Here is a 16,067-nt window from a genome sequence, read left to right as displayed (position 1 = left end):
CGGCGGCGGCGGGGCCAGGACCCAGACATCTGGGACTGTTGTTGTTCTCTCGCGGCGCGACCGCCTCAGTCACTTCGCCCAGAGACCCGGACCTGGTTCGCTGAGGAGCAGGCGGCCATAAATCCCCTCTCTCACAGTTCCCTGACGCCGCGGCAGGAGCTGTTACAAACACCCTGCGGTTGGTCTCCGATGCCCTTCAGTGAGGTGGGGACGCCTGGACCCTGGTGAGCGAACCCCAAGCCACCCCCCACCCCAACTCAGTGTCTTCGCCGGCCCCCGGCCCGTACACCTGTCTGGTCGCCATGGCTGAAAACACAGAGGGGGATCTGAACTCCAACCTGCTCCACGCCCCCTACCACACCGGGGACCCTCAGCTGGACACGGCCATCGGGCAGTGGCTCCGCTGGGATAAGGTGGGTACCTGGTAAGCCCGGCAAACGCCGTCGCCTCCCCGACACGGTCTGCTCTTTCCTGTGCCCACCCAGCGCCCCGCGGGCTGCAGAGGAGATGGCTCGGGACACCGAGCGGGGGGCAGCGGAGCAGGGCGTTGCCACCCACCTATGCGTGGGGTTCCTCCTTCGGACTGCCAGAGCCGGGCGGCAACATCTGCATCGCTTCCTTCTGCAGTGCTCTCAATTGTAACCTCCCTTCCTCTTTACCCTCTTTCCCTTCAAGTGCTGTCTTCCCTCTTTCTTCCAAAAAAAAAAAAAAAAATCATCATTATAAGTTATACCCTAAACAACGATTTCCTTTCCCTTTTTCTCCCTTGACTTCCTTCTCCACATACCTGAAAGTGGTTTCTGGCACCCTTACTGGGCGTTTCTAACCGCTATCCGCTTTAGTTCTGGTCTGGTGTGTTTCCTCCTTTTGTCGCTAGGTAGTCGCTGGTCTTTTATCACTCCCTGGTATTGTCTAGTATCACCTTTTGCTCTTGGGAAAGGCAAGGCGCTTACCTCTTCTTTATCCTGCTAGCAGCTATTTTCTGGAATTAATCTGTTCAAGGAATCGTGTTTTCCAGGTTTCATATGGTACTCTTAATACAGGATTGTTTTTGCCTTAACCATTACTTCTCTACCAACACCTCCCCACCCACCCTCCGCCCCCACCTTCAAGTTGTTGTGGTAATTAAACCTTGTGCGGGCATTTGGGATGGATTTGTGACAATCAGAATTAAAATGCAGCTATCTTACTTGTAAAAGAGGTCCCTGGTGGCTCCAACAGAGGAAGATAATCCAAGCTTTTGCTTTGTCACGTGCACAAAATACCTTTGTTGAAGTAGAGAAGGCAGCACATTTAAAATGGAATTAATGACACTGAATTAAGGAATTTGTATGGTAGTATGTGACATCATGTTGTACAAATGAATTTCCTTAAGGCTTCTCTTTCTGAAAGTTTTGTTTTTGCTTTATTCATTCATTCATTTAGCAAAAAAATATTGAATGCTGAGTGCGTGTTTTAGGTCTTGTTAGACCCAGGAAATACCTGTGAGGAAAATAGAAAGGGTTCCTGCCCTCAACAAGCCTCAGTTAGCAGATGAGGAAGACCAACAAATAAGCAACTACAATGAGGTATTTGGTGTTAATTGGTCATATGTGTATTGGACGAATAATTCTTCCTCTGCAGTCTAAACTAATGCTTCTCAAACCTTAATGTGCTTACAGATCACCTGGGGATCTCGAAATACAGATTCTGATTTAGGAGGCCTGGGGTGCGGCCTTGGATTCTGCCTAAGAATGAATTTACGGCCGGGCGCTGTGGCTTACGCCTGTAATTCCAGCACTTTGGGAGGCCAAGGCGGGTGGATCACGAGGTCAGGAGATCGAGACCATCCTGGCTAACATGGTGAAACCCCGTCTCTACTAAAAATACAATAAATTAGCCGGGCGCGGTGGCGGGCGCCTGTAGTCCCAGCTATTCGGGAGGCTGAGGCACGAGAATGGCGTGAACCCGGGAGGCGGAGCTTGCAGAGATCGCGCCACTGCACTCCAGCCTGGGCGACAGAGCGAGACTCCGTCTCAAAAAAAAAAAAAAAAAAGAATGAATTTCCAGGTGATACTAATGCTGCTGGTCTGTGGACCACACTTGGAGTAGCAAGACTTTTTGTTCTCTTTAGGTGCCAGTTTTAACTATACTTTTGCTAATGAGTCTCCTGATTGATTTTTTTTTTTTTTTAAACAGGGTCTCACCGTGTTGTCCAGGCTGAAGTGCAGTGGCGCAATCTCCGCTCACTGCACTCACTGCAGCCTTGAACTCCTGGGCTCACGTGATCTTTCTGCCTTAGCCTGCCGAGTAGCTGGGACTACAGGCACATGCCACCACGCCCAGCTAATTAAAAAAAAAATTTTTTTTTTTTAGAAATGGGGTCTCATTATGTTGCCCAGGCTTATCTTGAACTCTGGGCCTCAAGGGATTCTCCCACCTCAGCCTCCCAAAGTATTGGGATTATAGGCATGAACCACCACACCCGGCCCCTGAATTATTTTTAAAAGATTGTTTGAATGAATTTATATTTATTGATTGTCCATTCTATGCCTATATATTGTTGGGATATACTGAAATATTAAAGAAACCTGTAAAATGCACATAAAATAATAATGCTAGAGTGGTTTTGGTGGCAATTAAATGGTTTGTAGGCAGTCAGTTCTTATAGTTCAAAAGTAGGGGTAAACAGTGGACTGAGATGCTCAAGGAAGACTTCGTTAGAAGATAAGATACATATAAAAAGAATGAAGAGAGGTCAGGCATGGTGGCTCACACTTGTAATGCTAGCACTCTGGGAGGCCAAGGTGGGCAGATCACCTGAGGTCAGGAGTTCGAGACCAGCCTGGCCAACATAGTGGCCATAGTCTCTACTAAAAATACAAAAAAAAAAAAAAAAAAAAAAAAAAAAAGCCAGGCGAGGTGGCCTGTGCCTGTAGTCCCAGCTACTCGAAGGCTGAGGCCAGAGAATCACTTGAACCTGGGAGGCGGAGGTTGCAGTGAGCTGAGATCGTTCCACTGCACTCCAGCCTGGATGACAGAGTGAGATGCCATTTCAAAAATAAATAAAACAAAACAAAATGAAAATAATGAAGATAAAACTTCATTGAAAGTGGAAGATAAATTCTTAATTTGTATTTAAAGTGCCTCTGAATATAAGGCATTAGCTGAAACCTGTGAGAGATAGAAAGATGAAATAGATATGGATCATATCTTTAAAGAAAATAGAAGGGAAGGAAAAGCATAAATAATAGGGGCAGGTAATAAGTATCCTTAGAGGAATAGATTAAGTAATTTGTTAATTATTTAATAAATTAATAAATTTCTTCACTGATCCTCTCTTAATAGGAGAGAATACATTTAATGGAGAAATTGTATCTACTGTAGATTGATACTATAGGTAAGCTAGACTGTCTCAGGGCACTGAAATTTAGAGTGCAGAAATGTAAAATAAGATCAGACTCATGGCATTTCTTACATTATATATTGATGGCATGTGTAGTCTTTTAACATAGAGAAACTGATTTTAACACTGATGAATACCTATTTAATTAAAAAAGGAACCAAATGCCACCAATTCTTCATGACTCAGATGAGGCATATAATAAGTTTTAAATTGATTAGAGGTCAATTTGCTACTTGCATTGGTCACTAAAATTACTAATCTTAGTCTCGGTTGGTGTATTTGAAAAGTCTTTATGAAAAAATGTTATTTGTGCTTGAACTTTCAGAATTAGTTAAAATTAGACTTGCTAACATAAGGAGAACTATGACAAGCATAAAGAGAAATTTTAATGTGTGTATTAAGAACTTTTATTTCTGCTGTTGCGCAGGGTACATAGAAAATTTTGGAAGGATGTGTAAAGACCAGGTCATAGAAGGGCTTTAGTATGTCTTGAAGGGCTTAAATACACACAGGTGTGCGTGTAAATGTTAAAAAGAAAACAATGCAACAAGACAGGTGTTTATTGGGGCAGTTTGGGGTACTCCATGTAGTTTCTATGGGGTGGCTTTCTGTTGGTAAATTTACAAGTCCAGAATGTGACCTTCCATTCCTGAGCCTTCAGCCTAATTTGTTAGCCTACCTTGTCTCAGGATGTACTCACTGTGCCCAATGCCACAGAAACTGATGTCTGAATTCAGAATGTTTTATTAATGTATGGTACAGATGTAATAGCTAAGTAGATTTGTTTCTATTCAGGGCATTTTCTAGATGTACTGTAGGAGAAGTCAAAAGAAGATTTTTGGTGGTCATGAAATCAAATCACAGGGAGTCAGATATATGACACAAACATTTAACAGCATCAACCTGTAAATAAGTAAATGCACACATCTCCACAATGGGACTACCCTGCCACTAGAACCCAACAAGTCCTAGATCAAGGCATTTCTCCTCCAGGCAGCGAACAGATGACTCTACTATCAGTGCTCTCTCCTTCTATGCTCTAGGGCTAAGTCACTCACCTCCTTCCTAGTTCTTTTTTTCAGTGCTTTCATACATTCTGTCAAATTATAGACCAGTTTTGCTGGCCCAGAAGCAGGTTCTCCCAATATAGTGTGTCCTGTTCTTTATCCATTGTGAATTTTCTTTTTAAAAGCAGTCCTATATGTAAGATGTTAGGCACTGGCAAAGTGGATGGGTCAGTGGCTGGATGGGGAATAGAGCTGGGACACAGGGCAGAGCTGCTCAGCCTGCTACAAAGGTGTTGAACTTCCTATATATCGACAACGATGTGGAGGCAGGAATTGGCCATGGCATTTTAAGAAATAGCAAGTAGAGCACTGTGGTCTCAGACTGTAGGTCTGTGTTGAGAAAGAGTATCATGTAAAGTTCAAGTAGCGTAGGCTTATAAAAAGCCTGAAAATAGAAATAAAATACTTCAATCTAAGCCAGTGATTCAAACATTAGTCTAACGGTAGAAGTTTTTTTTCAATGTCACTCGCATGATTTTCTGTGCCTCCTAATGTAGCCCAGATAGAAAAGGTGGTGAGCGAATTTCCTTTTAAGTCATCATTATGCGATGGGAAATACACCTATGACATACCTCTACAAAGGTGGTCTACTCCAGGGTCATTGCGTAGAGACCCAAAGAAATTGTGGACATTATCCAGTTGGGGAGCTTAGATGGGAGCTTGGATCTGCCACCTAGTTCAATCCAATTTTTATAATACTAGTTTATATAACATTTTTTGTTCACATTTTTCTAATACTGAATTTGACATTTAATCAATGAAGAGTACACAGTATACACATATGGCTTTATTACTTTTGGGAAATGCTAGTCCTTATTCCTTGAATTTATTTTTGTAGTGTTTCAACTTTGGTAAAATGCTCTAAGTCTCATTTGCTATTCATAGCAACAGTGTGTTAGGCAGGTAGTAGTTGTCCCCATTTTTACAAGTAAAGAAACTTAAGCTCATAAAAGAAAAGTGACTTGCTCAAGGAGATACGGCTTTTAAGTGGTAAAATTGGGACTCAAACCTAGGTCATCTGACTTTTACTGTATTCTTATCACTATGGTAGACTCCATAAACCAAATGTTTAATAAATGTTAGTGACAACATAAACTAAGTTTCAAGGCCCTCACTAAAACCATTTTATTGGCTTTTATAAAGCTGGAGTAGGATGTAATATTATGCAGAATAAATTGCCATGGGTTTTTTTTTTTAAGAGCCGAACAGTTGCTTTGGTCTCCTTGGCAACACAGTATTCTCCTTCTGTCCAAGAAATTTAGTACATATAAATGAATATTTGAATTTTTCTTTTTAGAATTAAAATTCATTTTTTTCTTTTTACTTCCAAATTTCCTACATTTTCTCCTGTTTTCATCATTTTATCTGCAATTTTTTTTTTGAAGAAATACATGCTTATGATTTTAAAAAATAGTACAGAAGGGATTATAATGGAAAACAATGATCCTAACTGCCTCTTCTTTTCCTCAGTTTGCTCCTTATAAGTCATTTTAAGTTTCTTTTTAGTTATTTTTGTGGTTACCATGAAAAGACTAAGTAATATACTAGAAGCACTATTTCTTGATGTATTTTAAAGCTTTAGATATTATCTGCCAGATATATCCCTGTGCTATAAAAAATGGGAATTCACTCACTATTCTCTATGTCTCCTAAATTTTGATAGTTATGCTATTAGCATTAGTCATTTCAAAAGTTTAAACAATATAATTAATGCTAGCAAAGTTTGCAGGACAATAAGTGTAACTAACAAACAGGGCTTCCAACTGGCCATTCTATTTAAGAGGAGACTGGCAGAAAACATATTGTATACATAAAAACAGAGAAAACCCATACCAACTTATATAAGGTACCTAGCGTAGTCAAATACACAGAAACAGAAAACAGAATGTTGGGTACCAGCGGCTAAAAATCTATTGATGTTAGTAACTAACTAATGATCAAACTATAAAAAGGAAATAAGCTGCATGAAAAATAAGTAAAGCAATGGATACAGGAAAAAAACTGAGTTAAGTCAGGGAACACAAGAACTTAATGTTTTTTGATTAAATAAGACAATTATTCCATCAAATAAGGAAATATGCTATGAAAAAGGAACAGGAAACAATAATGAGCTCTTGGAAATTAAGAAAAAAACGTTACACCCCACCCCTGCCAAAAGCAATAGAAAATATAGAAGTTAAAGTTGAGGAAACATAGCAAAAGGAAATAGGAAATATGAGGAAGCTGACGTGGAGTAACTTCCCCAGAAATCCAATGTAAAGAAATCCTAGATGACAATAGTGTACTAATCCACACTGGGGTTCCAGAAATATGTCTTGAAAAAGAATTCAGCATCTATGCCATAAATAGTAAAAAGCTGGAAGATGTTAGTAATATGGTGAAGATGGCGTGTTGTTTCTGGTCAACAACATTAAAAAAAAAGAACAGAAAAGAAAAAGCAGTTACCCAAGGAAGGGACGGAGGGAGGTGGAAGACAGGAAGAAAGTAGGAAGGGAGGAAGGGAAGGAAAGAATGAAGGACCCAAATAAGCAAGGAAAGACAAAGCTGAGTAAGTTAAGTTATGGTCTAAAAATGAAGCCAACTAAAATCGGGCATCATTTTGAACAATTAATTGATGGATCTTAAGGAAAGAAAAACAGATCTCCAGAACTTTTTCATCTTGCTAAACTGAATTTCTGTACCCATTAAATAACTCCCCATTTCTTCGTCCCCTAAGCCTCTAGCACCCACCATTCTGCTTTCTGTTTCTATGAATTTGACTAATCTAGGTCCCTCATATAAGTGGCATCATACAATATTTGTCTTTCTATGACTAGCTTATTTCACTTAGCATGATGTCTTCATGGTTCATCCATGTTGAAGACAAGATTTCATTTTGATTATAGAACAAAATGTACATGTTATCAAGTTATTTTGGGTTTGGGCTTATTGCACTTTGTTTCATGCTACTTTTTGTACGTGGAAATTGCATCTACTCCTCAGTACCCACTGACCCCTTCCTCCAGTTCTTTTTACATTGTAGGTTTAGTCCTTTCGTTCCTTTACTATCACTGTAATAAGTTCTCAGGGAGGGGAGACAAGTGTTTAAGTCTTTTATCTTGACCCAAAAGTCTTTATACTTTTATTTCTTCAAATTAAAAATGTACTTGAAACCAAAAACAGCTAAGATGTCCTTCAATAGGTGAATGAATAAGCAAATTGTTGCATATCAAATATTATTCAGTGATTAAAACAAATCAGCTGTCAAGCCACAAAAAGAGATGAGCTATCAAGCTGTGAAAAGATGGAGAAACCTTAAATGTAGATTGCTTACTGAAAGAAGATGGTGTGGAAAAGCTACAGTGTAGTCATTTTTCCATAGATATATTTGAAAAGGAGTGATTCATATTTGAAAGCCCTTCCTGTCTCACCTGACAGTTTTCAAAATAGGTAGACTAGCACTTCTGTTTGTTATTTGGGGGACTTCTTTGCCCTGTTTTTTTTTTTTTTTCTTTCATAAAAGCTGTTTGTTCAGTTCCTTCAAGTTTTCTTTTCTTTCTTTTTTTTTTTTTTTTTGAGACGGAGTCTCGCTCTGTGGCCCAGGCTGGAGTGCAGTGGCGCAATCTCGGCTCACTGCAAGCTCCGCCTCTCGGGTTCACGCCATTCTCCTGCCTCAGCCTCCCGAGTAGCTGGGACTACAGGCGCCCGCCACCAAGCCCGGCTAATTTTTTTTTTTTTTTTTTTTTTTTTAGTGGAGACGGGGTTTCACCATGTTAGCCAGAATGGTCTCGATGTCCTGACCTCGTGATCCGCCCGCCTCGGCCTCACAAAGTGCTGGGATTACAGGCGTGAGCCACCGTGCCCGGCCAGTTCCTTCAAGTTTTCTACAAGGCCATTAGAAAACCTATTCGGATATGTCTTTGATCTAAAATTATTTTCCCGGTCGGGCGCAGTGGCTCACGTCTGTAATCCTAGCACTTTGGGAGGCCAAGGCAGGCGGATCACCTGAGATCAGGAGTTCGAGACCAGCCTGGCCAACATGGTGAAACCCCATCTCTGTTAAAAATACAAAAAATTAGCTGGGCATGGTGGCACTTGCCTGTAATCCCAGCTACCCAGGAGGCTGAGGCAGGAGAATCACTGGAACCCAGGAGGTGGAGGCTGCAGTGAGCCAAGATCGCACCACTGCACTCCAGCCTGGGTGACAGACAAAAAAAAATAAATTTTTAAAAAAGTATTTTTCCTGTCTCTTCCTCTCCTCTTATTTAAAAAAATCAAAGAATATGGAGAATCTAATAAAAAGGAATTTATCATCATTTGATTCTTCCAGGTTTTACTTGTGAGATACATTGAATTAACAAAAGAATATACATCTTATTATATTTCATTAGCTCAGGGTTTTTGTTTTGTTTTGTTTTGTAGAGAAACAGGGTCTCATCCTGTCACCTAGGCTAGAGTGCAGTGTGATCATAGCTCACTGCAGCCTCCTGGGCTCAAGTGATCCTCCCATCTCAGTTTCCCGAGTGGCTGGGACTACAGGCACAAGCCACCACACCTGGTTACATTAGTTTAGATTTCAATGATAATCCCTGGATAATCTAAATCAGAATTCTTTCATCCTTCCTTTTGGAGAGACAGCACAATTGGCTTGTCTCATGGAGAAACCTGTTTTTACCTAATTTATGTCTGTTTGGTTTTTTAGAAATATTTTCCCTCAAAATAAAAGGTTGATTAGTAATTTAGTGCAGATTTTACTGAAGGAGTATTGTTTTCATTAGTCAACTGTGGTCTGCATTACTACTAATTAGTACTGAGGCTGCTGACCTCTAGTGTCGGGAGTTAATGGAGAAAATGATCTATGCTGGTGAAGAATAGACAGGAAGGCAGTGAGATAGTGTTGCCAATCCTCATAAGATCTTTTACACCAAGTCATTTAATGAGGAGTGTATCTTACCAAACAAAACAATGGAAATGGTCATATTTAATGCCTTAAAGAGTATGAAGACTATAATATGGTAAATGAAAAATACCATATCTCTCTGATTCAAAGACATTTTAATGTCTACCTTGTTAGAAAACCTCTTTAATGTAAGTAGTGGTTTTATGTTGTGTTTCTGCTTCAGAATTTTTTCACGTCATTTTCTCTCTGAAATATTTCATTATTTATGTAAGTAAAAATGAGGGAAAAACCTAAGTGTCCATGAATAAATAAATGATAACATAAACTGCAACACTCTGGAGTGAAAAGAATAGCATGGCTCTATATGTATTAAAAGGACCTCCAAGATATATAGATATAAAGAGAGATATGGATACATAGGTATATAGGTTTATATTTTTTTAAATTTTATTTTATCATAGTAAGAACACTTAAATGAGATTTACCCTCTTAACAGATTTTCCAGTATTCAATATAGTATGGTTAACTGTAGGTACAGTGCTGCACAGCATATCTCTATAATGAATTCATCTGGCTTAACTGCAACTTTATGCCCCTTGCTTAGCAACTCTCCATTCCTCCTTCCCTCCCAGCATCTGGCAACCACCATTCTACTCTTTAATTCTATGAATTTGACTATTTTAGATACCTCATATAAGTGAAATCATGCAGTATTTGGCCCTCTGTGCAAGATATACATGAAATAAGCAAGTTATAGAACAACATGTACAATTTGATGCCATATATATAAAAAAAGAGTTAAAGCAAAACTGCATTTTACAAGTATGTAGATGTGTAGTAAAGGTCTGGAAGAATGTATTACAAGCTGTAAGTGGCACCTCTAAAGGTGGGGTCTGGGAATGAGAGTAATGGTCAACGATGTCGGTAGCTTTATCTGTATTATTAGTATTTTTAAAATAAGAGAAATGTGTTACTGTAATTCATAATAAAGTAAAATTTAAAATATAAATAAAAATTAAGTGGTCAACTGTCTGACATTGGCTTTTAAGGGCAATAGGAGTTCAAAGTCAGGAAGATTTTTTGTAAGAGGTAGAATTTGAGCTGGGACTTGAAGGGTAAGTAGGATACGAATAGATAATGGATATGGGGGCAAAAATTTAAAATGGGCACAGTAGAATAATAAAATGGAAAATGACACTGATGAGGGAAATGAAACTGAGCAGGAGGCATGCAGAAACCATGAACAGATTTCTTAAGTATAGCGTATGTATTGTGCTACTATGGCCAGTAAGTATAGGTGAAGGAAAACTAGTGTTTATGAGTGATCATGTACCAGACATGGTACTTAATAGATGCTTTCATGTAGAAAGTCTCTTAATTCTCCCAAGGATTGTTTGAGATAGTTGTTTCCATTTTTTTAAGCCTATGCACAAACCCAGGCTCAGAGAAGTGTAGAGAGAGGGAACTATTTGAATCCAAGAAGGTTTCAAACTCCTCTGCCCTTTGGGATCTGACCCCAACCTTTCTAATTTTTACATTTGATGTAATGAGAATTGAACTCTATTGCTGATTCTTGGCTGATTAATCTGGCTGCAGCATGTAATTAGGATGAGATGGAATGGAGTCGTGGAGGGGATCCTAGAAACTCTCATAGAAATGTAGATATAAAAGTTTTACATAAGGATGTTTGCTTTGTAAGAAAATCAGGAAAAGAAGCCATAAGACTCACTAGCAAATTGATCTCTGTCTTCTTTTTAAAAAGACAGAAAATGATAGCTCCCATTTCGTTAAATCATATATTTTGCTAACTTTGAATCACATCTTTTAAAAGAAATAAATTATAATTTAAATTCACATGTCCACCTCTCTGATTCCATTTTCCTCCCTTCTTCCTTTCTTCAAAGTAACCAAGGCATATCTAGGAATACTAGGGTTTTGTTTGATTTTCTTGTTCAGTTAAAATATCATTTTGTTTTTCACTTAAATGAAGATAACTGTGGGAGGCTGGGTGTGGTGGCTCATGCCTGTAATCCCAGCATTTTGGGAGGCCAGGGCAGGAGGATTGCTTGAGCCCCAGAGTTTGAGACCAGCCTGGGCAAAATAGGGAGACCTCATCTCTACAAAAAGTAAACAAAATTAGGTGGGCGTGGTGGCATGTGCCTATAGTCTCAGCTACTTGGGAGGCTTAGGTGGGAGGATTGCTTGAGCCTAGGAGGTTGAGGCTGCAGTGAACTGTGATGGCACCACTGCACTCCAGCCTGGGTGACAGAGTGGGACCCTACATCAAAAAAAAAAAAAAAATTTTTTTTTTGACAGATATTGCCTAGTTGCCTTACAGAGAGTGTGCACCGATGTATTCTTCTACCAACAATATATAGAAGTGCCTGCTTTCTCAAATTCTTGACTCTACCATGCAGTATCAAATATTTTTCTTACCATTGTGAAAAATAAAAACTATATTTTATTTTAGCTTTAATTTCCATTTTTCTTATAAGTGAGGTATATTTTCATATACTTAAAAGATAGCTGTATTTCCTTTTCTATGAACTATTCATATCTTTTGCTAGCTTTTCTATTGAGTTATTAATCTTTTCTCCTGTTTTAATGCTAAAGAAATAAGCCTTTGATTGATTTATCATATATTACAAATGTTTTTTCTCAGTTTGTCTTTTGAATTTATATATGTAATTTTATCATGTAGAACATAATTATAATTTTATTGACAGCATAGTATTTCACTTGGTAAATATATCATATTTAACCATTTCCTTTTTGCTGGATGTCTTAAAGTATTCTGATTTTTAAAAACTATTTTGAATAATGCTGAGAGCATCATTTTGCATATAACTTTTTCCCTTAAATTATTTCTATAACGTGTAAAGATGACATATACATGATATAGAGATATTTAACTTCTGGGAAATGCAGTCAGACCATAATTTTTGCCTATTTTTCAGAAGAATATGAAATTTGGGCTTTATTGAAAAAGAAAAAGCACATTATTGTTTCCTTTCTTGGTAGTTTTCATGCTGATGGGCAGGGTTCTCCTGTTGGTAGTATTTTCACCATTTCAAAATATGCATTAAATATCAAGCCATGAATCTTTTGTCTGGTATACAGGTATACGTTAAATTAAGCATAAAACTATGGAATCTCAGTTGACAGAAACCTAGATATTATCTTATTTAAGCTCCTACTCAGAATAAAAACATGTTCTGTAGTATTCCAAATAGGCAACTTCCATATGAGAACATTTCTGGTATAATGGAGTCTTGTCTTACTTAGGAGTTAGATTCCAAAGTCAATAAATAATGATAATGGTATAAAATTTTAAAATCACCCTTGTAAACCCTTAAATTGTCCAAGAACTACAAGATACATGATTTCAAGTATCTATCCTTATATAGTAATATATGAGAATATGTAACATATGTAGTAATGTGCCATATATAATAGAGCACATACACAAAATACAATTTTAATATTTAGGAGGCAGGGCTAAATACATATGGTGGAGTACATGTAAGTTAAATGTAATAAAGCCATACTATATAGTGTAGTGTTATAGGGTAGAAAGATTTCTGCTTCTAGAAATGACAGATGAGGTAATTTGGACAATCTTCCTCCAACAACTGGAAAAAATAGATAAAATATAGATTTAAAAATCTGTTTGAAGGTGTTATTTAATGTTAGTCAAGAGTTTCCAGTTCAAGATTTGGAAGAAGAAGGAAATTCCAGGCCATAATCTAGAAGAAGACAGAAATTCAGAGAGCTGAGTTTAGTGTTTAGGGCCACTTTTGCCCAGGGCACATTTATTGATCAGGATAGGCAGCTAAGAAGATTGGCAGTTTTTTTGTTAGCCTTGCTAGTATAGCGGGACAAAAATTGGAATCTAGGCCCTATTGTGGGTGGAGACCCTGAAAACACTCTTACTTTAGATTAGAAGTCCAAAGGGCTGCCCTGTGAATACTGGTGAACTCAAAGTAAACACTCCGCGTACAGACTATATTCCAGTTTTGAGTCATTTGGATGGCTTGGAAATTGGATTAAAGTGAACCTAGATTGCTAGTGCTTTCAGATGCCTAAGAAAAGCAAAACAACAGACAAACAACAAGTTTCCTGGAGGGAGGTAGCTTCATCTTAGTTTCCAAATTATTCCTACTAATAATATTTTAAATATAATACCTAATATTACAAAAATAATATAAATATAATAGTACAGAGTCAAAGATAACCAAACATATAAGGAAGCAAGTCAACATAAACAAGAACCTGCAGAAACAACAGATAATGCAAACTGACCTGCAAGGGCTCCTATATTTATCAAATGTAGACTTTAAAATAACTAAGATTGTCAAGATCAAGAAGATAAAATAGATTAAAATTGAGCAGAGAGCAGAAGTAAGAGTAATCTCATAAGTTAAAAAAATTGGTGGAGAAATGAAAATAATACAAAAAGTAAATTTTTAAAAATAGAAATTCTGAAACTGAAGAAATACAATAACCAAAATTAAGAATTCAATGAACAAATTTAACAACACTTTAGAGAGGAATCAGAGAGAGAATCAACAAACTACAAGATAGGTCAGTGAAAAATATTCAGAACAAAGCATGGAATGACAAAAGGATGGGGGGGAAGTGGGGGAGTGAAAGAGAGGCTATGAGACATAAGATGATACAGGAAAAGGTCTAACATGCTATTCATTGGAATCTCTTAAGGAGAGGAAAGAGATAGTTACTATGAAATTTCCTAAACTGATGAATGACATTAATCCACAGGTTAAGAGTTTGGGGTTACAAAGAAATATAAATCATTCTATTATAAAGATATATGCACACGTATGTTCATTGCAGCACTATTCACAATAACAAAGACATGGAATCAGCCCAAATGCCAATCGGTGATAGACTGGATAAAGAAAATGTTATATATATGTATATTTATATATCTCCATAGAATACTATGTATACATAAAAAGGATTGAGATCATGTTCTTTGTAAGGACATGGATGGAGCTGGAAGCCATTATCCTCAGCAAACTAACACAGGAACGGAAAACCGAACACCGCATGTTCTCACTTACAAGTGGGAGCTGAACAAGGAGAACACATGGACACGGGGAGGGGAACAACACACACTGGGGCCTGTCTGGGAGGTGTGGGGAGGGAGAGCATCAGGAAAAATGTGGGATTTAATACCTAGGTGATGGGTTGATAGGTGCAGCAGATCACCATGGCACACATTTACCTATGTAACCGGCACATGTATCTGGAATATAAAATAAAGGAAAATTTTAAATAAATAAGAGTTTGGGGTTAATTTGTATTCTGTAAACTTTTCTCCTTGATTACATAAGTAATCCTTCCCTATAAAGATATAAGGAACAATCACATTTTTTTTAGTTTTATTTTTCTGTGCATTTATGTATATTTTACAAATTTGGAATTGTATTGCACGTATGGTTTATATACTTACCCCCTTAATATATCTAAGTGTTTTTGCATATTAAAATTCTATTGCGATTTTTTAATACATTATTTTAATGTATTATTACATCAGCCTTTTTATTTAACTAGTTTTCTATTAACATGTGGCTTGCTTACTTTTTTATTATTATTACTTTAGTGAATATCCTTATGACTAAATCATAACGTGCATCCGTGATTATTTCTTTGGGATAAATTTCTAGAAGTAGAATTGCTAAAACAAAGACTATTTAATATTTAAGCTACTTAAAACATTGGCAAATTGTCATCTGAGATGTTGATTGATTTATAGTCCCTCTGTAGCAGATTGTATTTTTAAAGACGGCTGCACCTATATATTCCATTCCACATGCTCTTCTTATTGTGTGATTTTGGTACTCCTCAATTGAAAGGTGGGATCTGTGTTCCCTCTGCTGGAACCTGAGTGAAACTTTGTAACTGTCTAAAGAAATATAGTACAAAGCAGGTGCGGTGGCTCATGCCTGTAATCTCAGCACTTTGGGAGGTTGAGGCGGAAGTATTGCCTGAAGCTAGGAGTTCAAGCCCAGCCTGGGCAACATGGCAAGACCTGATCTCTACAAAAAATTAAAAAGTTAGCCAGGCACAGTGGTGTATGCCTGTAGTCCCAGCTACTTGGGAGGCTGAGGTAGGAAGATTGCTTTAGCCTGGGAGGCGGAGGCTGCAGTGAGCTATGTTTGCACTACTGTACTCCAGCCTACGTGACAGAGTGATGCTCTGCCTCAAAAAAATAAAAATAAAAATAATAAATACAGTGCAGTGGAAGCTAACCTGCCTTTCAGGGCTAGGCCATAAAAGGTAATATGACTTCCACTTGGTTTGCTTGCTCATGGGACACTTGCCTTTGGAACCCAACATTGCAAGGAAACCGAGGCCACAGGGAGTGGCCTCTGTAGGTGTTCCATTTGATGGCCTCCACTAGGCCCCAGGCTATAGTCAGCATCACTGCCAGATAGACAAGCCTACAGCAGGACACAGACAAGCCATCCTGGCTGTGCCCTTTCTGAATTCCTAACCCATAGAAACTGTGAAAGATAATTAATGATTATTGATTGAAACCATTAAGTTTAGAATGGTTTTTTACTAAGCCATAGCAATAAATATACTCTCATTCTCTAGTACTAGGCTTATTCATTTTAAAAACTCTTAATCAAGTTTTAGGTGAAAAAATGGTATCTTGTTTTGATTTTCATTTCCTTGGTTACTAGAGTTAATTTTCATTCCCCAGCAC

General features: G+C 38.0%; 1 protein-coding gene across 3 annotated transcripts in view; it reads left to right on the top strand.

The window, feature by feature from the left end:
• Positions 1-3: 3 nt before the first annotated feature.
• Positions 4-16,067, top strand: part of PGM2L1 (phosphoglucomutase 2 like 1) — a 66,381-nt gene continuing 50,317 nt past the window's right edge. Inside the window, 1 exon segment of one of the 3 annotated variants that reach the window (NM_001132512.1) lies at positions 4-413. In NM_001132512.1, the coding sequence (NP_001125984.1) occupies positions 303-413 (111 nt within the window). In that variant the 5' untranslated portion in view covers positions 4-302. 3 annotated transcript variants of the gene reach the window in all.

This window comes from Pongo abelii, chromosome 9 (genome assembly GCF_028885655.2).
Source record: "Pongo abelii isolate AG06213 chromosome 9, NHGRI_mPonAbe1-v2.0_pri, whole genome shotgun sequence".
Classification (NCBI taxonomy): domain Eukaryota; kingdom Metazoa; phylum Chordata; class Mammalia; order Primates; family Hominidae; genus Pongo; species Pongo abelii.
The sequence above is the reverse complement of the archived record's forward strand: the minus strand, read 5'-3'. Positions and strand labels throughout refer to the sequence as shown.